Here is a 24,539-nt window from a genome sequence, read left to right on the forward strand (position 1 = left end):
TTAAGGTTTGATCCTAGAAAGACTACTGGACCTGGTGACATGAATGTGTGGTGATAGTTTTGTTTGAAACCTAGTTACTTTTTAAGATGGGACTTAACAAGAGACAGGGATGTAAGAAAATGAAGGAGTAGAGGGAGAGTTCCAGAGGCTAGGGGCACTGAATCAGAAAACTCACACTGATGGTGAGACAGGAGATAGCTAAGTAGAGGGGGGCCGAGGTAAGAAAGAGAGGAGTGCTATAGTTGAAGGGATTTGTAGGTAAGAATTATGAAATTGATCTCTGAGAACCAGGTGAGATGGGATGATAGGCATGCAAAGTGCCCACAGTAACAATCAAATCAGATGTCAAAATTTATAACCTATTATCGCTACTTCCAATTGTGTAAAATTCAAGGAAATAAGTGAACGAGGAGCTATTGCAACAGCTCAATCACATCCAAACCACTTGTCTGGTTGCCAATTTGGCTTTAGAGGGAAATAGTTGCCTTTCAATCTCATAGGGCTGAAATGAAGACCCTCATGTCATTCATAACAAATTTAGAAAAGTAACCTTCTACAGCTTCAAAATAATCAGGATGATGTCACATTCAGATCTTTCAGTAGCTTAATTCTTAAGACATGTATCAATAAATTGATAAAATTACATTTCCAACTTCTCATACTAGCAAGCCTTGATATGTGCTCACCTGCTCCATAAAACATTGATACATGTGTTCCAATAATAATGTTCAACTGAATACCTCACTAAAGGGTCTCTGTTTTCAAAAAGTTACCTTGCCAGTAGATTCAGTTCCGCGAATGATACAGAGATACACCACTAGCCAGGATAATATGAGGCAAAGAACCATTCCCCAATGGAAGGTCCCAGGTTCGTTAATTGAGGAAGTGATGTTTAAAGTTTCTCTGTACCAGAAATATTCAGTGGGGGAACTTTTGGCACATTCTTCAACATACTCAGTTCTGTTGGTAGTTAAAGGGCACCTAGCCCAGGGCAGAGGATTCTGTGAATGGGATGGGGGAAAAAGACTCAGGTTAAACCACTGAAGTCAACACAAGTTACTGGACAGTTTCATATGGCAAAACCAAGTAATGATTTTACGTACATTGTATTTTGCTGAAATAGCACCGATATCAGTACAGAAAATGAGTGATATTACAGTGGAATGATTATATACAATTATGTATTAAATGCATATATCAAAGACTAGGATTATTATTATTATACAATCATTGCAGAGAGCATACTTAGTTGTCAACTCCCAAGATCCGGGTATGTTACAAAACCAACACCAAATGATAAAACAAAAATTAAACTCTTGCTGAAAAGAGAGAAATGAGGAAAAAACAGAAAAATGAATCAAGTTCCCTCAGTCATTTAAATCAATTTGGCTCAAAATGGACAACAGAAACCAGGAGGAATACAAATGAGGGGAAGTTAGTTTTAAAAAGAGAAAAGGTAATAGAAAACTTTAACTGCATAGGAAAAATTAGGTTAAAAAAAATGAGAAACAGGATGTCTGGCAAGCAGAATTAAATAGGTCTCATCTTTGTATAGTTTATCTCCAAATCAAATCCTCTTAAATCAACATACCTCAAATGAATGAAATAGATACCAGAAGCTCCAGGCCACTATAGCATTGTAATACACTGAGACCAAAAATGATACAACAACACTCGCAGCACCTATTTAATAAAGAAAAAAGCAATTACTCAACAAAACCAAGGGTCATTGTATGGTATTAAACTTTAAAGATAAACAGGATGACATTACATACCAACTCCAACCAAATACGGGTTGATCGTTTTCCATGCTCCAATGCTTCCTTTACGTAGCAATTGTCCTAATGACAGCTCCAGATAGAACAAAGGTAGCCCTTCTACAACTAACATGATCACATATGGGATTAAAAATCCTCCTGAAAGAGGCAAGAACAGAATTAGCTTCACGAAATTTGATGGGACAAGAAATTCATACAAACTGCCTGCTTAGTTGGTTCTCCTTGCTTTTTCACTTAATTACATTTTAAAATAGAGCAATATTTCCCTTCCATTTTCTTTTCAGTCCCTCTCCCCCACCTATATTGAGAATATTCCCTGCTGAGGAGACTGGGAATTTGTTCCCCAAACTCTACAAATGTTGTTCTACTGTCAATTGGGAGTAGTGTCCAGATTCACTTAATTTTCATTCCTCAGTCTCAAAAGTTGAACCCCTTGAATTAGCACAGGGTTGAGATAAGAAAACTGGTGAACATGCTCACATGTTCACAACAGGCTTTTGGACAGCCTATCACACTACACTGGTGTTGAAATAACTGGTCAAAAATGGAAATGGAAGTTATAGGGCCAGAAAGACTAATAAATGACTCCAGTGGAACACTATGGCGTTAGAAGGCAGGGGTGGGGGGGGGGAGAAGAGAGAAAACAATGTCTGAAGGGCAAGAGGCAGGATTGAACAGTGAAAATTAATAAATCTTTTGTATGTGATTTCTTTTCAAGATCAGAATGTTATTTATACATAAATTTGCAATGATATTCATATTTTGGTCAGCTGGCTGATGTATTCAGAAACCCGTAATCATGCTTAAGAGTAGCCAAACCAGTCAGTTCCACGTATGTATGCCATATGTTGAAATTTCAAATTTCCCTGCGTCTGGAATAGATTGTGCACTCTGTAATTCTGTAAAGTATTAGTACAAGTGGGGGGGATCAAGATTTAGGGAGCCTTGAGTGCGTGTTGGGGTACTGCTGAAGTTTAACCTGCTAAAACCGCATAGCGTGCCATTCAGCACTGTCTGGCAAGCTTCCCATTCTGTGGAAGAATTGCAATGACCTTCATTTGTTCCATGTCTTCTTATGTTAAAGTATGCATTTATACCCTCCCCACCAAAAAATGGTTCTCCGACTTGTAAGAAAAGTTTGTGGCTAATTTCTATTCTATGAAATAGCCCTCCTTTTCATTTGAGTGAATGCATTTCTGCATATGTAGATAAAACTTTCTATATATATATATATATGCTTTTCTCCACTCTCCACCCGCAAGTACAGAACTGTAAGCTTTTCTCACATGTATGCTTGGAATTATGAAATAAGTCTGTTAAGAAACAGAGCATCTGATTTTGTGGCAAATCCTAGTGACCTACTTAACACAAACCTATATGTGCACCTGCTTTGTCCCCCATGACTGACCCAAGTTGAGTCAGGAGCTTCAGGAGAGATAACTGGCACAAATAGAAAAAAATTCCAGTGGAAACAAAGTTCTTCAAATGACATGACAAAAAGAATGCAAATTTACATTTTTATTGCACTTCAAGTCAGGAGGATCTCTCAAAGCGCTTTACAGAGCTGACTAGGAGTGCGGGAAACTGAGGAAAATGGAAGAGAAAGGTGACCTAAAGCACAATTGAAAAAATTAAGGTCTTCAAGTGGGCTTTAAATGTGAAGAATGAGGGGTTGTTGAAGAAGAACCTTGCAGGATAGAGTTCTGTAGAGCAGGGGCAGAATGGTTGAAAGCTTTCCAGACTTCCAACCTTACAAAGCTGTGGCAACTCAACAAAATCGCATTACTGTCAAAATGCAAAATTACGCATTCCTTAAGAACTAAGAAAGATTTATGTCTTTTAGCAATGCCTGAAAGGATTAGTAGAGCCCTGAAGTGTAAATGTTATTGAACTGCTAACTAATGTCCAGTTTGTGTGCAAATGTACAGCACATTTGTGAAGCATTAACTTTTGAGGCAATCAAATTAACTAATCTTTGAAACCAATGAAACTTAAATTGCCTTGAATGGAAAGGAATTATATCTGTGAAAGGAATCTAAATAGTAACTTCTCTAAATAAGTGGGTTTTTCCTTCCTGAAAGTTACTTGATCCTTTCTGCAACCCACCCCCCTTACACTTCCTTGTGCTACTTCAAGATGGTATGCAAGGGATTTGCTCCCAAGCACCTGTCAAAACTTCTCTGTAACTGGGCGTTAGCAACAGCAGGCTGGGGTAACTTGCCTGCATATTTTTCATATGTTCCATAGGCAAACATTTTCACTTACCAGGAACAATAAAATTGGGAAGCTCACTGCGCTGGAAAATGATCAGTGTAAACTTAACAATGCATCAGAACTAGCCAAGTTTCATAAGTACAAGAAAAATCATTTGGGCTTATCTGCCTTGTCCCACAATTAAAACAAAACACTCACAACACTACACACTCATACCATTTAATTGAACTGCTTACCAAATAGCTATTTTCTTCTTGAATTTAATGACAATCTGCTTATTCCGGTTGTATATTCAGGAAACACTGAATAAATTGGGAACATTCTCACTAAAAGAATGCTCAGTGTAGATCTTATTCAAGTATTGCAATTCATAAAGGGTATAAACTGAACAATACTTACAATTCTCCTGTTCCCAACAAGAGTCACTACACCACAGAAACTATAGAAATTTACAGCACAGAAGTTGGCCATTCAGCTCATTGTGAGCGTGCGCTGGATCGTTTAAAGAGATAATCCTTTAAGTCCCATTTACGTAAAGGACCACAGAAATTGACAGCTCAAAAGATGTGCATTACGTACTTTAGAGCATACCTCCTGAGAAGCGCTTTGAGACATCCTCCCAGCATGACAGGTGACATAAAAGATGCAAGGATTATGATGATCTGCTTCTTCTTGGTCCCATGCTAACAAGATGTAAACCTCTCTCCACCTAATGGAACTGCACGTTCTTTCAAAACGAATGTATTCTTCATCCCCATTCTCAAAACTAGACTCTCTCTCATAAACTATTGCCCCATCTACAACTTGCACTGTTCCAACTCTCTCACCATTCCCTGTCTCAGACTCAGTCTGATTTTCAAAATGCCCACAAAATATAGCGATTTTAACCAGGGCTCAGGTCAGGGTCCGAAACACTGATTGTCCAACTACTTGGGACGTCCTCCGACGGCTATACAAATGTAATTTTGTTGTTGTACAGGGTAAAACTTTGTTCTCATCTGCAACAAATTCAACAAAAACTTGTATTTAAGTTTGTAGCGCCCTTCATGCATGCAGCATCTCACATCCTGTCAGTTATATTCTATCCATGGAGTATACTCTATACGTGGAGTCCTGTAGCTCAGTGGTTAGAGCACTTGCCTTGCAAGGGAGACACCTGGGTTCAACTCCAGGCAGGGCTAAACCTTGGGCAAGTTTCCTTACTCCACACGCCTAATAAATAATCCCTCCAAAACAAAACAATAATTGATCATTTTCAATCCACGACTGTTTGTGGGACACTGCTGTGCGCAATTGGCTGCCGCGCTTTGCCCATGAATATTCGGTCAATTCACTTTACAGTCTATTCTGTGAAGCGCTTTGAGACATCGAGAAGACGTAAAAAGCGCGATATCAAATGCAAGTATTATTATCCTTTTGTTGTACATTTTTCTGTTGATATTAGTGATCAATTCATTAGTACCTCTAAACCCTTCTCTTGTGTAGTGTCCTATAGGTTAACAATGTTTATATTTCTATTTGTTTCCTTCCACAGATTATCACTTTGCTCTTCAGTCAGAAAATTATATGGTTGGCAATCTCCTCCACCCACATATTTTTTCAATGCACAATATCAAATGCAAGGATTATTAAATAAGATCTTAGCGGATAATCACATTACATAACAATGATAATGCATACTTAGCATTTTATTCTCCCGTGATCTTTCACCCTTTAAAATATGAAATATAGCAGATAAAATGCTCATTTACTGAATGGTTTGAAAGAGCAGTGACAACATCTGGGTACCCAGTGTGTTAAAAGGTACACTGTCAGGCAAGATATTTGCCATTACAAAACTTGTACAATGCTATACTCTTTTACTTAACTGTATAATTATACAAACTTAATGCAAACTGTACACAGAAGATAAATTGATCTTAAATACAGGAATACAAACTTCTCACTTTGTACATAAGATTTATAAATTTAATTGATAAACAAATCAAAATTTATATAGCACTTTTCACATCAGGACATTCCAAGACATTTGCACCTGAGCTGGGGGTGGAGGTCGAAGGAGGAAAATTGCCAAAAGCGCGAGTCAACGGCGCAGAGCTTGAAGGAGGTGAGGGAAGGGGAGAGTCGAAAGGACTCTGGGATGGAGTTCCAGAGTGGGGTTGGATATGCTGAAAGCACTTAAAACAGTAACTTCATGAAAGCAGGCTTATCAGAGAGGGAATCAGGAACCAGAAATTTAGTCTTAAAGGCACCCCTAAATAATACCATCCACTCACTTGGTCATGGTTAGATGAATATAACTGCCTGGCCTTTATTCTAATTCAATTTAATAATTCAAATAAGCAAACTAGTGTTCACCTCTGAAAACCTCAATCATTTTTATATCCCCTGAAGTTTAGAATGTGCTAACTCAGAAAAAAGATCAAATTAATCAGCTATTTTGGCAGCAAATCCAAAATCTCTTAGAATGGTAACTTCCTAGAAAAAGCTTCATAAAAAGGATAAATCCATAGTGATTTTTTTTTAAAAAAACAGTAATTTTTTCTGGTGTAGCTTATTGTTATACACTATAATAATGTCACTGTTGGGGAGGAAGAGGTTACAGATTGTAATCCATTCTAGTGATTAATTGTAAGACAACCATTGCAGAGCACAAAAAACAATGGCAGTACATACAATTTCACAGGAGGAAGGAAAAAAGATACATCCAATAAGAAAAAACACAAAAATGGACCCAAAATAAAGTGAATTGAGACGTTAAACTTAGTCTGGGCTACAGTTTTTTTTTTTGTTTGCTTCAGTGGTCAAGTTATCAACTTCTGTATTAATCATAGGATGTACCATAACCAAGCCTGATCCTTTTATCAGACACCCACAAACACATGCTTTCTCAGTTATGATACAGTGATCAGAAACTGGAACAGACCAATTTTCTTTTTCTCTATTCTGGGGAAGAGTTCTTACTGGTGCTCCTGTTGAAATCAGCTAACCCACCATAGATAACAGATCCAACCTAGAATCATACTGATATGTAACACTGAGGCAACTGTAGGCTTTGGTCAAAACACCATGGGGGAAGAGAAATGATTTTTTCTACTTGAATTGGCTACTATAATATTGTCAATACAGCACACCCCCAGCACTGCATTGGCATATCAGCATGGACTATATCAGTTCTAATTCCTATTGCACCTACAATCTTCTCACTCAATGATAAGTGCTACTAATTATGCCAGGTTGGCAAAACTGAGCAAATAAGATGAGTCATCTTATTTGGATTGCTGTGTACCCTACAACATTGACCGTTTCAACATCAAATCAATGTAGAGGTATAAGATTGCATTTCATAATACCTACTTCATAAGAGAAGACTTCCCTGTTGAAATTTCAACAACTATTAGGTCTGTCAAAAAGCATCAGTTGAACAAAACTTGTTAGCAAATTATTCAACTCACTCTCCATGCTTTAAAAAAAAGCTATAAATGCTTTATCAAATCAAAGTCCACTAAAGCGATTAAACTACATTTCTTTCTATACCAATGCTTAAATAACTGGATACAAAATCAATATTTATAGTGTACAGTATTTTTCTTTTTATCCACAGGTTAAGTTATTTATCATTATGCTAAACAAAATGAACTCAGTGCTGTAGCACTCATTTGTGTTTTTGTTCGTTTTTCTTTTCTCTACAAGGCAAACTGCTTACTCCACTGTACTGAGATTACAATGATAGCCTAGCCAGTACTGTCCGTCCGGTTAGTTCTTTTCTTCGTAAACATGAAATTATCTAAAATTCTTTACTGGTCATCTTAAACCCTGCGCAGACCCATAAAAGTTATAAAGGGAAAACTTTGCAAAACACCATTCTATGGACTCTGAATCTTTTCCATTATAATTACAGTACAATTTATAGAAGCCAAGAAATTACACCAGAGGCCATTTGACCCATCCAATTCAACACTCTCTCCACATACCCTGTTATTATCCATCTTCAATTGTTCATCCATTACTTTTTAAATAAAATGGTCTCAGCTCCAATAGCTAACTGTGGGTAAGCATTCCATGGTCTAACTCTCTGAACCCCCCCCCACCCCCAACATTGCCATAAAACTCTTTCAGTAACAATCCTGAGCTTACCAGTTGCCAATTTACTAGTCAACGGGAACAATCCTTCACTATTTAGCTTCTCAAAACATTTCAGAATAGAACTAGTTACTAAAAAAAAGTACCAATATCCAACTTGCTGAAATATCGTTTGTGTGTTTATGTTCAATCTTGATATGCAACATTTGTTCAATCTTTTTAATAATGCAGGGTCTTAAAATAGAGAACGTACAACTAACACTTACCCAAACAAGTTCAGATTTTTTTTTAATATATAAAAGCATTGAAAATGTAGATTACACTAAATTTTCCAAAGCATTCAACTTAGATAAAAATGTTTGGCTTGTACAGACAAAGCATTAAACCAGTAATGATATCCCTGGTCTAATATCTACCAACGGTAAAATCGTGTTTGAGATTTTATTCTAGGGTGTTAAAAATGGTATACATTTGAATTGCATTAGAAAGACTCATGTCTCAACTACAATGTAGCAACACATTCATATTTTACATTACAAAATTAATCCTGCCTCTTATACTATGCACCTCTTAACAGTTTTTTTCCACTGTTGAATTTAGAAATTTCTTCATATTCATTTAATACTGGAGTTTTTATGAATGGAGTTTGAAAGAGTAAAGAAGACAACCCAGGCAGAAAACAATCCAGGCGTAATTTAACAAGGTAATTTAGCATATCAATTTTGGGAAAACACTTCAGTTATGGTTGAACTAAATAAAAGAACGCAGATAACCAAGAAGAAGCCAATGTCATTCACTCTAGGCAACTAAGCGGCTGTTGCACTTTAAACTTTTTCATATAAAAAAACGATGCACCCTCAAGCCGCACAATACACAAAATTATGTTGAGTCAACAATTTATAAATTAGAAAGTTAATCAAAAACATTTATATTTAAAAGGCATTTTCTACACAAAGAACCTGCAAATAAGGAAAAGGTTAAAAATGATTTCTGTCAGCTTTCCACAGAGAATGGCATTTGTTTAATAACTTCATACTTTATCAGCAAACAGCTCAGTTTTGAAAATATCTTTCACTAGAGCTTGACCAATTGACAGCAAAAATGAGAAGAAAAATACATCAAGCTTACCTCCTCCATGCATCTGACACAGGTACGGGAAACGCCACACGTTCCCCAGTCCCACTGCAAAAGAAATGCAGGCGAACACAAACTGCATGGGATTCTCCCATGATGGTCTACCATCATCCATGTTTGTAAGTCTCTGAAACTCTTCACGTTAGGAATCTACACTTGTGCTTCCGACAACTGCAAAGTTGTTAACAATCACTCTCCAGGAATTTGGCACCAGGAAAATCAGATGTTTAATTTTTAATCTTATTAACTACGACACAATGACTCGGTTGGTAAATAGTTCACAGGGATAAGCTGAAACAAGAACGGGACTTCAACGAAAAGAGAATTACTTGTTCTTCGTCTTCACCAGTTCTGACTTCTTTCACATTAGTCACTACAGTCGCAGTTCAAAAAGGTTGGTCATCACCATCACGTTGGAACGTCACTGATTACATACAAAAAAAGGGTGTTAGATATGTTATGCAACATTTGATATGCAACATTTGACATGCAATACTTTACGATAGTTTCTAAGTACAAGTGTCGCACACTAAATCTAGCTTTGTGGAAGTAGCTGAAAGTTTATTTGCCAAGTTTCAAAATGGATGTTTTGAAACTCCAGTAAAAATCACTTCAATTTCAATAATTTCTTTTAAAAACTTTAAATTCAAGGCTCTTATTTAATAAGTTTTTCCCCCCCCAAAAACACATTTTATTTAAAAATATTCTGTAGTGTAGAGATGGGGGCAATAATGCTATCTCTTTCAAATTCAGATTACATTTGTTCATTCTTCAGCATTGGCCAAAAGATTCTATATTGAATGCAATTAATATAAAAAGCTGTAGCGTATCTGCTACTAATGCTAAGCATAGCAACTTCCATAAACATTCACTGATTTAGCAGCAAAAGAAATATCACTCCGATTTTTCAGATTTATGAATATTTGCTGTAGTGCTGTTCTGATCATTTATTAATTTCAGTTTTAGCTCATTTATCTGCCTGAAAAATGAGATAGAAGTTGGTAAAAGTATGGCCATATCAAAAGAGGAATGGAATAGACATCTGCAATCTGCCAATTTACAGCATTGGGTTCAAGTCCTATGCAACTACATATATATTCAGTAGATGGAGCTAATTGCAGAGGTAATGTTAAGTGGTTAGAGAACGATTGCTTAAAAAAGGAATAAGTAGTGATCTGGTAAAAGGAGGAACCTCGATTCAATTTCATTCAAACCCAGTTTGACACAATAGGCAAAAAGGATTAGCAAAAGCAACTACAATAAATTCAAAAGAAAACCTGTCCTGTTACAATCTCAGCGACACACTAAGCATCCTCAGTTGAAATTTGTGATTTACCATTGTATTTTGAGTATAAAAGACTTTGAATCCCAGGAATTAGTTATAAGAAATCTGATGCGGAATATTTCAGAGTAATGTAGTGTAAGCAGTTTCTGGATGTGATTGGTCAACGCCATTAAAATTTAGTGAAAATTGAATGCAAAGAAACAGCATTAAAACAGACCAGGAACGTCTAATCTGAATTAAATGCCAAGGCTAGCACAGTCTATTGAACTATCAGAAAGTAGGGGCGGAAGATGTGAAAGTGTAGCAAAGGTTGCCAAGAAGTTAAATATTAAAGAATGGATGACAAAAGTTCAAGGCAAAGAGCATTTTCTATAGTGGTGCAGATCAACAATAATCCTGCAAATCATGCAGATCCCATGGGAAAATGAATCCCCTTCCACATCGCTCTTGCTAGCAAATGGAAAGTATGATTTAAAAAAAGGAGTTAAATACAGACACATGACCATGTTTTTTTGGGTGGGATGGGGTCAATCACTTCTATATGTGTAGAAACTCATCACCATTCTTAAGAAACCAGGGAGTTCCACATTTGCATGCCACTTAACTCATGGAAATTTCCACACCTGAATGGAATGCACTCTGAGCATTAGGTGCAATTTGACAAAAATCAAGAATTGGGGACCCTGGATAATCTATTGGGGGTACTGCTGGAGTTTAACCAGCTAAAACCACAAGAGCACTGACAGGCAAGCTTCTCTCGTGGGGAGGGCGCTCTATTGAGACGGTTCTATTACCCTTATATGTACACCCACGGTGTGGCTCGCTCCACCTCGCAGAGTCTACTGAGTGGCCTCTGTGCTCAATCCTCACTAATGAATGCGAGTCCCTATAATTTGACTAATGAGTTCTTCCATGACAACAGGAACTACCAATTGCTATTTAAATTAAAATTGGGAAGCTTCAATCAATCAAGTTTGTTTTACACCTCTGTGACCTAGACTGAATCTGTTTGTATATTCCCTCCTTTGATTTATACAGAAAGCTCGAGAAAGCACTGTTAAATTAGCTCAACAGAATTTTATTGCAACTTCAATAAAATCCACAAATCTCAGCATTAAATCCTAAACAAGATAAAAATCAACAAACAACTATGAGATAACAAACATTAATCACATTTAAACTACACACACTAGCAGCCACTTGTAATGAAAGTTAATGTAAAAGTGCACGAAGAACCAACCGCTGACTACTACTCCTTAATAGTCAGAGCATGTACCTTTGTTGTCATCAGGTAGAAAAATAGCGAGGAGGAGCACATGGCGCTTGTTCTTTTATGGGATTTGAACCCCTCCCTGAATTAGGGTACCCAATGGTAATTGTATAGCACCAATTAGTTGATGGTCCCCATCAGATCCTTCCCTCAGTTGCCCAATAGGGGAAAAGTACACTTCCAATCCTTCATTTGCATATTGGAATGGGAAGTTACCCCAAATTGTTGTAATGGACACTAGTCAGACTTGATGGCACAACAAGTATTAAAAACATTAAATGCACAAAAAGAAGTATTTAAAGCACTACTCCACATATTTAAAACAAGCCAGGCATAGAAAACAAAACGGGTGACCGTAACAATATAAGTGCAAGTTGTTGTTGTAGTAGCTGAATGAGAAGAATTCCTGTCTTAAATCAGTTTACTCCTCCAGGGGATTGAACATGAATAAAAAGGGCAAAACACACATGATAAACATACTGTATTTGCATGAACTCTGAAAGTATAGGAGAAATGTCAAATAAAACCCAAGCTATTATAACTTGCATAACGTGTGCACGAGTCAAATACACTAATTCAGTTGAAGTGGCCTGCCATGCTATGATTTCCAGAATTCTATGATCAGAGGAAAAGGTGGCTGTGAATTGATCCTCCCAATGAGAAAAAAACTAACAGCATAAGCCCATCTCTTCAGGCCCTTTTTATGCTATAGTCTGGAGTCAAAACAGTTTATTGAAACTGTTGAAATGTGAACAACTCCAATCGGCTTTCCGTACTGTTCACAGCACGGAAACTGCTCTGGTCAAGGTCACAAATGACATCCTGACCAGGTGTGACCAGAACGCCCTCTGCCTCCTCGACCTCTCCGCCGCCTTTGACACAGTGGACCACTCAATCTTCCTCCACCGCCTCTCCTCCCACCTCAATCTTCAAGGTTCTGTCCTTGACTGGTTCAGGTCCTACCTTTCACATCGCCTCCACTTCCGTCATGGAAACGGCTTCTCCTCCAGCCCCCGCACTGTCTCATGCGGTGTTCCTCAGGGCTCTGTCCTCAATCCCCTCCTCTTCACCCTCTACATGCTTCCCCTTGGTGACATCATCCACAGACTTAGGGTAAATTTGCACATGTATGCGGATGACACCCACCTCTATCTCTCTGCCTCCACCCTGAACTTCAGGACTACTGGCGTCCTGACCGATTGCCTATCCGATATCAAGTCCGTACCTCGGGCGCTGGCAGCATCAGCCTCCACGGCTGCACACTCAACCTCACTAAGCCAGTCAGGAACCTGGGTGTCTTGTCTTACCCTGAACTGTCCTTTCTCCGCCACATCCACCCATGAACCAGCACTGCCTACCACCACCTCCGCAACATTGCCAGACTCCATTACTGCCTCACCCCTCAGGCTGCCGAAACCTTTATCCACGCATATGTCACATCAAGGCTCGATTATGGAAACTCCCTCCTCATCGGCCTTCCCAACTCTTCCCTTCACAATCTGCAGATCATCCAAAACTCTGCAGCTCGTGTACTCTCACGCACCAGGCTCTGTGACCCCATCACTCCCACCCTCGCCCGACTCCATTGGCTCCTCATCCCCCAGAGGATTGATTTTAAGATCCTCGTCCTCACTTTCAAGGCCATCCATAGCCTTGCTCCCTCCTACCTCTCTTTGATTTCAAGATCCTCATCCTCACCTACAAGGCCATTCACGGCCTCGCTCCCTCCTACCTCTCCAACCTACTATCCCCCTACCTACCTGCCCGTACCCTCCGTTCCTCCGGCTCCGGTCTGCTCCACGTCCCCCGCCCCAATCGCCCTACCATTGGTGGTCGGGCCTTCAGCCTCTCAGCCCCGAGGCTCTGGAACTCTATCCCCCAGTGCCTTCGCCGCTTCCTCCCTTTCCTCCTTCAAGGCCGGTCTCAAAACCTTTCTCTTTGACCGAGCCTTCAGCTCCCCTCTCGACTCTCTTCCCCCTTCTCGCTCCCTCCCATCCCTCCCCTCACCCTGACCATTTCCCCCCTCCTCGCTCCCTCCCCTTCCCTCCCCTCACCCTGACCATTTCCCCCCTGCTCGGGTCATGACCCAACTGTGCAGCGCCTTGGGACGTCCTCCTGACGTGAAAGGCGCTTTATAAATGGAATCTTGTTGTTGTTGTTGATGTGCTGACTCCCTACCAACCTGTCCGCTCCCTCCATTCAGCGGGCTTATTAAATGTATAGGAGCAATAAGTCAAATCTGATTACAACGTCTGTTCTACGTCTCCCGCCCGACTCGCCCTACCATCGGCGGCCGGACTTTCAGCCTCTCTGCCCTGATACTCTGGTACTCCATCCCACGGTCCCTTCCTCCCTTGCCTCCTTCAAAGCTGGTCTCGACCCTTCTCTTCGATCGTGCCTTTGGTCACCCTCCCACCTCTCCACCTTCCCTCACCCCTACACCACCCCTCCCTCATGTTTGGGCCCCGACACCTGACTATTCAGCACTTTGGGACGTCCTCCCGACGTAAAAGGCGCTCTATAAATGTAATTTTGTTGTTGTACTAGATCTAATGTTAAAAAACCGAAGGTGAACAGTGAGGGTAGTGATCTATTTGGGTACCTGAAAATCATTACTGGTTAAAGCAGCTTCAAGCTGGAGTCTGAGTGGATGACTACTTCACAGCTGAGATTACTGAAAAGCTCAGCAAGACTATTTCCATATTGGTTTGACAACTCTGTTAACTTGACTTACAAGAATACAATGCATATTCCCATCCATTAAAATAGACTTATACATTAATTCAAATATGGTCACATTAAATACCTTCTAAAATGGCAATATAAAACATTGATGAGGGACTTTGATTGGGATCAGGATTGCGAATCCATCTCAGGAGAAGTTTATATAGCGCCCAACGTGAAAGACATTATACAAATGTAATTTGTTGCTATTATATTAAACCCATTTAAAATAATTGTAAAAAAAGTCCAATGGTCTACACTTTAATTCTAACATTTTAAAGAAACAAAAGCCCAGTGTCTGTTATTTTCTACTTGGATTTCCCAATGAACACTTCCTATATTTTTCCAATAAATCCCAAATATTATCCTTCATATCTTACACATCTTCCATTTGCAGCATTACTTTATTACAAGAATAGCTAATGGCATCTCAGTGTTCAGCTACTTCCATGGTAGAATGTTAAATACGAAATTTGACTGCATCTCCCACAGAACTCAATCATGTTTAACCCCTCCTCTTCCTTTTAGTTTGTCTCTATTGGTTCGCTTCACTGGAATGGTGGCACCCCCTCCCCAACATGCACACATTGTCATTTCTTACATACAACCTAATTATTCATTTTAAGTTTTACCCAATTGTTTTAGGTAGGAACATTATTCACACTATCAGCTTATTCTGTAGCACTATTTAGCTAAGAACGAGGTTTCTGTAATGTCGAAGTATTTGTTCTGGCATTACGTCTCACAATTTTCATAGGTTCAATTTTGGGAAAACATTCTATTACACATTAGCTATCTTCTAAGAGCTAGTGTAACACAATTTTTTTTAACATTTTGACCAACAACCTATCTACCAATGCCAGTTTTTTTTAATGCTATTCATATTAGAAGTATTTAAATTCATCCTTATTTGAATTATCCTGAATATTAACTCCTGTCAATTTCGTAGCCAGTCAATAACCATCAGCATTTTTTGTTTACTATTGTATTAGATACCTACAAATAGCAAACCTATTAATAAAACATATCTATGGTTTAAAGCTTTACAATATCAACATTATACTTACTGACCAAAACCTATTTGTTTGTACAACTCCGATAATACATCTTAACTTGATACGGTCAGCAAACATTGGCCGCAATCTGGATAGTCCAGTGAGTCCTGTGAATTGTGAGAAGCTGGTAAAGAGGGCAGTATGATCTAGTTAGCTAGTCTCAGTTTTGAGGTGGACTAGGGTTAAGACTGCAGAACCAGTTAGCTGTGTACGCCAGGGGCAAATAATGCTGCACATCAATGTTGACTTTTATTTTTCCTGATGTAAAATAACAATATAAGAGTAATACTTAAATAGGCTTAAAAATAGAGATTTTCCTAAAAATGAAAGAGTAGGCTAGCAGCAGTAATGTGGACTCAATTAAAGAAATGTCTTTTGCAGATTGGTATGTCAGTGAACAGTAAGAAAAGAGCACAAAAAGTTTTTTTTTAAAAAGTCACAAGAACAAAGGTTAGAAGACGTTTTACACTGAGGGTGATCCGAATATGGATGTCTTACGACTGGCTTTTGAAGCAGAATCCACAGCAGTATTTAAAAGGATAAATAGTTGAATGAAAATAGTGATGGGTATGTTTAGAGATTGAGTGAATAGCTCTGGCAAGATAATTAACACCAGAACAGATATGTTGGGCAGAATGACTCTCTTCTGTTTGCAGAATTCTATGGTTAGGGGTATGGTATGATTATAAATCTACACTGCAGTTTATTCTCCCAAATTTATAGGACACCAAAGCATCCATGTGCGCCAGTATAATTGGGAAGTTGCATACCATAATCCATCTGTATTCATGTGCAGGGATATACAATTAGAAACAGGAAAAGTACAACAAATTGCATTTGAATAGCACCGTTCAGACAAGAGTGTGAAGCACTTTACAATGATGGGGTCTGATGCTGATCTGGGGGCCATAGTCCTAGGACATGGACATAGAGTGAGTGAGATGGAGTAGAGATCCTAATTTTAGGGGCATATAGTCCAAAATCTTAGCCACTGGAGGGGATGGAGAGGGTACAGGATATGCAGTAAACCTGACTGAGCAGAGAAGTGAAGTAAGGGAGGATCAGGGAGATAAAGAGGTGCTAGTACATGAAAGGATTTATAGATGAGGGTGATGACATTAAAATTCAATCCCTGGGACACAGTGGGACCTGGCATGGATTGGGGCGGCTGACATGTGGAATTTGGTGCAGATGAAGAGTTTTGGGTAAGTTGGAATTTATGGACAGTGGAGCTAGGTAGACCAGTGAGAAACACATTTGAAAAGTTCAGCCAGGAGGTAATGAAAGTGTGGATAAGGCTTTTGGCAGTATTTGCCGTGGGAATTTTGCAGAAGTGAAGAATAGCAGTCTTAATCAGGGACCGGATGTGAGCGAGAAAGGACACGTACGAAAAGGAATGGCTCAAGCACATGGCTGGGCGACATCATGATGAACAATGGTTTCTGTAGTTGAAGTTTAATCTGAGACAATTTAATCTTAATCCACAAGGGCACCGTCACCATTTGAATTGAAAGTTAGGTTTCAGCCAATAGGTTTAATTAATTATGTGATACTGCAATTTAAAGTGCAAGATACAACTCGTATAATTCTTCCAACATGCATAATGTGAATTTATATTATTGTAACTATAAATAGGGATAAACAAACCTTTTCCCCCTTTGATGTCTCTCCTCAACCAATATGAAACACTGATCAAGTCTCGGATGACTCTTGCACCGCAATGATCTCCTGATTGAACAATACTGATTTTGAGGACAGAGTTGCGATTTTTCCATTCCATGCCAATATGCATTGTTGGCATCAACATCCTAGAATACAAAAACAGAAAGATGTCTATATATGAGCTACAGGTTATTTTTCTTACGATACAAACACTCCATGCATCACTGATCAACAATATTCTGATCTGTTAAAACTCTGTATATGAAGCACCATGAATATTAATTCAAACAAATGCCTAAAAAAGAAAATGTACATGACTGCGTATTTTAAGAGGTTGGTAAAATTACCCTTTAAACACTGTTATTAATGGAAATCACAACTTCAAGAAGGCCACAAGAATTGTTTGCACTTTATTTTCTACCAGTCAGAATCAACCCAGACCAACAATAGTCCCTTCCCAGAGTGGAAGGAATGAAGAATGTAAAACCAGTATTTTAGTTTAAGGCTAATGGTTCCTGACCTCTTCCGATATGCAATACAAGAACCATGACTAACAGCTATAAGGTGAACAGCAGAAAAATGAAAAAAGTTTTGTTAAATTATGTTCAGCAACCATTCTGTTTCAATACCTCAAAAACAGAATTAAGTTGAAAATTGATACTTACCCTACTCATTCCTATTGATAAATCTGTATGACAATATTGCCTTAAGTTGTCTACTTGATGGTACACATCATTGAATCTCCAACACTGTCATGAAATTCAAAAGCTAGATAATAGCATATTAGTTGCAACACATATGGCACTTGAGTGGATCAGAAACAGGTCACTCTTAACTGATCCACTTACAAATTCTGACCTTTTAAGACACCAAACAGAAACCATTGACGACTGCTACTCAAAAATAAGGACCGACAGCATGAGCACACATCTTATTGTAAATCCAGCACAGTACTCTAAATAGAAGATTTGTCAACTCTCTACACAGGCAGATATTTAAGGGGGGAAACCATTAGGATGGGACTGTGATGAAGTGGTACAATATGTTGTGGCATGGAGTGGCAGAATCTCTGCCCACGATTCTTCATACAGTAAGTTCTCTATCTCAGTTGTGCAAGTGTAGGGAGACACAAAGTGCAGCCAGGGATTTTCCTAGAGGGATGGGGGGGAAAAAAATCAGAGGGCGATTCTTGTGCATCTCCTAGCAGCTGTCTCAAGAGCAGCATCAGCAAGAGGCCTGGGTGCAACCTGTCTGTCCACTCTCTCACTAGAGAATTGCACCATGCACCAAGGGACCTAAAAGAGGTAGAGGAAAATAAAGTTGTTTTAAAAAAAAACTTTCAGCTTTCAAGAGTATAAAACTGTATAGTTAACGTTAAACACTAAAAGTAGTCCCCAAACAAGTCTTGTACTAAAGCCAGTGGATTTTTGGTTTCCCATCAATTGTTCTCCCCTTCTCCTCTCCTGAAGGCATCAACTTATGTGGTGAATGATTCCACAGGTGCTGGTAGCCCTCCGGCACCTTGCACAAGTGGTCATTTTTCACATGTATGCCTGGACAGTAATTGCTGGCAGGCTAATCAATTATTGGGGGAGGGGGTCATCACAGCCAAGCCAGATCCAATCCTCACTTTTCACTCTCTCTCTCTCTCTCTCTCACACACACACACTCACATACACGCACATACTTTCCAGTAGGGGTCATTGGATAGCAATCAGGAGTGGGAACCCAGGCTGATATTTCCCTCCCAAGCCCAGGGGCACTGAAGCCAATTGTAGCACCCCAACTGCTAGCCCAAGCTGAGATCAGCTAACTCAGCACAGACCAGTATTCAAACCTGTGACATTCTGGTCCGTATGGCTTTGTGTTGCACTAGGAGGTGCCTTTACTCACTAGGCCATCAGGGAGCCTCTCTTTTGGTTTAATATACCATTAAACACAGGAAACTGAGAAGTGAGAGTGTAAACCATTTCACTAGGCCTTTAAGAAACGGAATTCCCTTTCTAGATCACAAAATGCTAATTTTGATATAAATACAACATAACACACATCCCTTTTTGCACTTCTCGTGTACTTTACTTGCTATAAACCTTTCAATGCCAAAGAATTTTACCTAAACTGCTCAACTATCCCATATAAATAACTACTGATACAAGAAATACAAGGAAATCAACTTGTGCACCATCCAACCCACCAAAATGTTTTCAAATCACAGGGAAAGAAGTAACTACAAAGAAACCTCAACAGACTCCTTCACACAACTTATTAATCAAATACATGTTGGGGAAGCAAACATTCGGTACCTTCCAATAGAGCTCCAATCTCAGCAGACAAACTATAAAAAACAACTATCTACCCTCCTCTGAATTATGCAAAAGAAACTGCATCTTAACCACAGAGGCTGACAGACCATGAAAGCCCAGGGACAGAGGTCAGGGATATGTTCTGGACACAGCATTTAGGGACATTTTATTCCAGGTGCACTCTTCATGACACTAACACTCAATTATTTGTACTTGACCACGTGACCATATACATATATATATACACATCACCTGACCCACTCAAAAACCTTTCCCAATCAATACCAACTTGGACAAACTGAACAACTTAATTAGAACAAAAAATATCTAATGTTCAGAGGAACATAAACCTAGAACACCACGATCTGACATTCAGAGTATTTCAGTAATATTAACATCTACGTGAAATCAGATAGTGAAGCATTACGGAAACTAAAGATGTTTTGCATCTAGGTACTTAAATGATGCCCGGTTTATATTCTGCTGTTTGCAATAAATTAGAGCAGTGCAGCATAAATCCTGGTTGGGCAATGTGATCTGTATACAAAACTGCATTGGGAGCCCTGGTGCCTAGATCGCATTGGAAGTGAGTTTTAGGAGCATATCAATTTAAACTACTGCAGTATAAAATGCAAGAAACCAGGCTCAGCTCAGAAAGGACACCTAAAATGAATACCCAAGAACTTCCAAAGGAATGTTTGTGGATTTTACTAAACATTAACAAAAAACCCGATATTTAGGTTCTGCCGACGCCATTAACACGTTTGCAGACCTCTCCTCAGCTAATATAACAAGAGAAAGAAATGGACTATAGAAACAGAAGGCCATTCAGCCCTTCGAGCCTGTTCCACCAATCTATAAGATCATGGCTGATCTGTACCTCAACTCCAATACCCTCCCTTGCCCCATATTCCTTGATATCCGTATCTAACAAATATCAGTATTAAAAAGACTCCACAGCCTTTTGGTGGAGAGTTCCAGATTTCCACTACAACATCAACAACTTGCATTTATGTAGCACCCTTCATGTGGGGTACATCCTGGAATGCTTGACAGTAGCAGAGTCTGACCTCAACCAGGGGAAGAGGGAGGGGGGAGGTGACTGTAAGCATGATAAAAAAAAATCTTTAGGCAGGATTTGAAAGTGGGGAGGGAGCGGGCAAGGTGGAGGGATTGAGGGAGAAGGTTTCAAAGGATTGGGGTGTAGTGGCTGAAGATACGGCCACCAATGGTGGAGCGGAGAGAACAAGGGACAAACAGGAGGCCGGAACCAGCTGAACTGAGGCAGCGGGTGGTAAAGTGGGGGGTAAGCAAATCAAATAGGTAGGAAGGTGTGAGAGCATTATGGTATTTGAGAAGTGAGAAGATCCGGAAAGCGATACATTTGGTAATTGGGAGCCAGTGGAGCCTAGCAAGGACTGTTGTGACAGGGGTAGAGAGTTTTGTGCGTGTAAGTATCTGGGCGGCAGTTTTGAATTAGTTGAATTTTGTGTAGAGTGGAGCTGGGGCGACCACTGGAATAATCCAGCCAGGAAGTGACAAGGTGTGGACGAAGGTTTCGGCTGCTTTGGTTGAGGTATGGACGGAGCTGGCCGATGTGACGGAGGTGGAAAAAAGTGGTTCTGGTCAGGCAACGGATACGGGGTAAAAAGGAGAACTGAGGATTGAACCTGACGCCTAAGTGGTGCATGGGTTCCATGAGTCTGAGGAAGAGCCTGGGGAGGTTGAAGAGTTCAGATCCGCAGAAGACGTTAATGAGCGCCAAAGAGTATGTTTTTCATCTTGCCGACATTTAGCTACAGGAAATGTGCTCTCATCCAGGCCTTAATGTCCGTCAAACAAGCTGACAGGACATCAGCGGACTGGAGTCGCCACTGGAAGAGAAGCAGATTTGGGTGCCACCCGTATACACTTGGAAGTGAACCCCATGTCTGTGGATGACATCGCTGAGAGGGAGCGTGTAGATAAGGAAAAGAAGGGGGCCAAGGATGGAGCCTTGGGGTACCCATCAAATGACCTGGCAGGGATGGAAGGAAAAAACATTTGCAAGATGTATTGTTGGCAGTTCGTTGAGACTCAAACCATGCGAGTACAGTCCCACTAAGGTGGATGAGGGAGTACAGGCGGTGGCGTGATCGACTGTGTTGATCCTTTGGGTGAAAAACTGCCTCCTGGTTTCATTCTTTAATGACCTAGCTCTAATTTTAAGATTATGGCCCCTTGTTCTGGATTTCCCCACCAGAGAAAATATTTTCTCTGTATAATATCAAGCTTCCCACTCTACATCACTTCCACTGGAAACAATACACCTCAAAACACAAACATGGGGCATGGGGTGGTTGGTTAAAAATTTCTGTATGGATACAACCTGTATATTACCTTTTTGGACATTGCTGGCGTTCAAAGGCAGAATCAAAATCAGGGCGAATGACTGATCTGTCTGTTGAAAAGCACAGTACCAGTCTACTGGGCCGACAATCTGTTCTTTCACCAGTGCAGTTTTCCAGAAGCTGGCTTGACCTCCATGTTATGAAAATGGAGGTTTTTAAACTATCTGCCACCTCAGTAATAAAGCAGATTGTACAACCAATGTCTTCAACTGTTTGGTGAAAACAAACTCTCGAAGCCTCTGTATACAGAATCTTGGTGAAACCAGTCCACAACTGTCAGTTGATGTCAATAGATTGCACTGCACGTCTATCATGTCATAGTAAGTAGCTTCATCTTTCGTGCGTAAATCAATATGCAAAGGCAGCCTCTTTGCTATTTTACAGATCCCAAACACCCCCATTTTCAACGTCTCACACCAAATTTATCCCGATATGCTCGGGGAAGCAACTCCTGTGACACTGTGTCTACATCCACGATAGATGCCTGCCGATACCTACCTTGCCATGTGCTTGTTCCGATAACTGGTCCCTCCTCCAATGGTGACACATCTGCCTGTGCTGAATCTCCCTGAGGTGGCGGCACACGAAGCGCAGCAAAAGCCCTCTGTGGGATGAATAGCTGCACTCGTGGTGGGCACTCCTCTGACAGACCACTGCTCCCCTGATGACCTTTGCACTTGTTTAATCATTAGGGAAAAAAACAGGTGTATAAGCCTGTTTGTATGCACATAAATGAATTACTATCTTCCTTTTAAAAGTAATCTAACCATAAAGTGTACTATGAATGTAGAAAATTTAAAACTTTTTCAAAGATGAATATTATAGGAATTTACATGAAACTATAAATTACAAATCAATCTCATCAAGTCTTTGTAATGTGTAGAACTTTAAATGCAACACTTACCTAAATGAAAGTTGCCCCTAAACTTAACTCTTCCAACTTCAGTCAAAGGATTCAAATGCATAAAGGTGGATCCCTTCTCTAGTGCAGGATGCAGTAGCTGTAGTTCTTGTGTACCCCTCCTTTGGCTCCAAGAGCAACCAGCCATACTTTTTTCTCCTCTTTGGGTACTTTCTTTACATCAGGTGTTTTTTGAAAGTCTCCAATTCACTTCATTTTCCCTCTAGTTTGCTAGTTGTCTATCCTTCATGTGATTTTACAAGGATCAAAATATCTCGTTTCTAACTTAATAATTTTCTTAAGGTTAACATCTTATCAAGTATTTGATCATGGCGATTTAAACCTACCAGAAATATCTTTTTTTAAAAAATGGAATAGAATTGGCTCTTTAGGAACATTATTCCGAATCAGTGACCCTCAACATCTATCAGTGGAATATCCAAAGCCATAAAGCTGCGATGCCGATCTCTTCCATCATGTGATATATGAAGAGTACTGAAAATCTCAATATTTATTTATATGAAGCTAGTTTTACTCTTTCAGGAAGCATTGTGTCAATCCCACAAAATCCAAGGTGACATATGCCACTGTAAGAATTAGTTAACTAGTCTTCAAGCCTGTGTGGAATGTTGACATTGAAAGAAAATCCACTGGCAATCCAAAATAGTAGGCTCTTCTTGTGTTGCCAACATTTAAAACCTTTTGTGTGAAAATTCTGTGATTGTATACAATTACAAGCTTTTCAAAAAAAGGTGAAAGATCACACATAGATTGTCATACAGCTGTTTGTCATGAAATCATGATACATCTTGATGGATGACGAAAGACATTAAATGGTCTGCTGTGAGACTGCAAACATCACAGGAGTTGTAGCAGACTATATCATTGATTTTGCCAAGAAACCAAAACGTATACATCCCAATTATATCCAATTTAAAAATCAAACAACAGACATTTAGAACACATGCCAAACAGCTGAATTTTTCTTTTCAGGAAGTAAAAACACAAGTTATTTAATGCAACCAGTTTCTAGTTTTAAAATATGTCAACATACAAATTTATTCATTGAATTAGACTCTGTCCAAACCTCATTACCTTTTATCAACCCTTTAATGAAAACATTGGTCAAGAGAAAAAACCCTACATTAGAAATTCATACCACACCTCTGTAAATGCACATCACATCTGAAAACAGCTGGCATGCACTGTGACCTGCATTCAAGCTGACAAATGAACCAGCAATCCAAATTGGACAAATGAATTGCTGGATGTTTACAAAACTGACCACTGATTACTTACCCACTAGCTACACCTTGCATTCTGGCGCAGTGTCAGGATCGGATGCCTTATACACCAATAGCTGTTGACACCAAACAAGAGATCCAAAAAAATACTAAAACACTGCATGTTCATCTGTCCTTTCACGCATCACCTACACATTTTCGATTCAGTCAAAATAACCCTTCCCATGAGTTTATTGTACTCATCCACCACGATAGGGTGGCTTACAGATAATGGGAGAAGTCTTGGAATATATAGGCAAAAAGGTGTTTGCAACCTTTCATGTGCCATGAACGTGCCAGCCATTTTGCCAGTATGTACAGCTCAGCTATACATATTAGTGATGTTCAGGAGTTTGGGAGTTACTGTTCTACATTCGCTCCAAGACCTTTCTAATAAATAAATGAAGTGTACTGAAGCATTTACTTGGAAATGTGTAAAGAGAAACAAATGTTTTTT

General features: G+C 39.5%; 1 protein-coding gene across 7 annotated transcripts in view; it reads right to left on the reverse strand.

Annotated features, from left to right (window-relative positions):
• LOC103183932 (sodium- and chloride-dependent transporter XTRP3A) overlaps positions 1–24,539 on the reverse strand; it is a 62,210-nt gene that overhangs the window by 29,481 nt on the left and 8,190 nt on the right. For 2 of the 7 annotated variants that reach the window (XM_042346801.1, XM_042346800.1), the window contains 5 exons: positions 17,191–17,351; positions 9,204–9,633; positions 1,776–1,916; positions 1,592–1,683; positions 774–1,001 (listed from right to left, as the gene is read on the reverse strand). In XM_042346801.1, the coding sequence (XP_042202735.1) occupies positions 774–1,001; positions 1,592–1,683; positions 1,776–1,916; positions 9,204–9,324 (582 nt within the window). In that variant the 5' untranslated portion in view covers positions 9,325–9,633; positions 17,191–17,351. Of the gene's footprint in view, positions 1–773; positions 1,002–1,591; positions 1,684–1,775; positions 1,917–9,203; positions 9,634–17,190; positions 17,352–22,396; positions 22,575–22,802; positions 23,044–24,098; positions 24,459–24,539 lie in introns of those variants that run through there. The other 5 variants (XM_042346798.1, XM_042346796.1, XM_042346802.1 and 2 more) reach the window with 5 other exon arrangements.

Source organism: Callorhinchus milii, unplaced genomic scaffold (assembly GCF_018977255.1).
Source record: "Callorhinchus milii isolate IMCB2004 unplaced genomic scaffold, IMCB_Cmil_1.0 Scaffold2, whole genome shotgun sequence".
NCBI classification, from domain to species: domain Eukaryota; kingdom Metazoa; phylum Chordata; class Chondrichthyes; order Chimaeriformes; family Callorhinchidae; genus Callorhinchus; species Callorhinchus milii.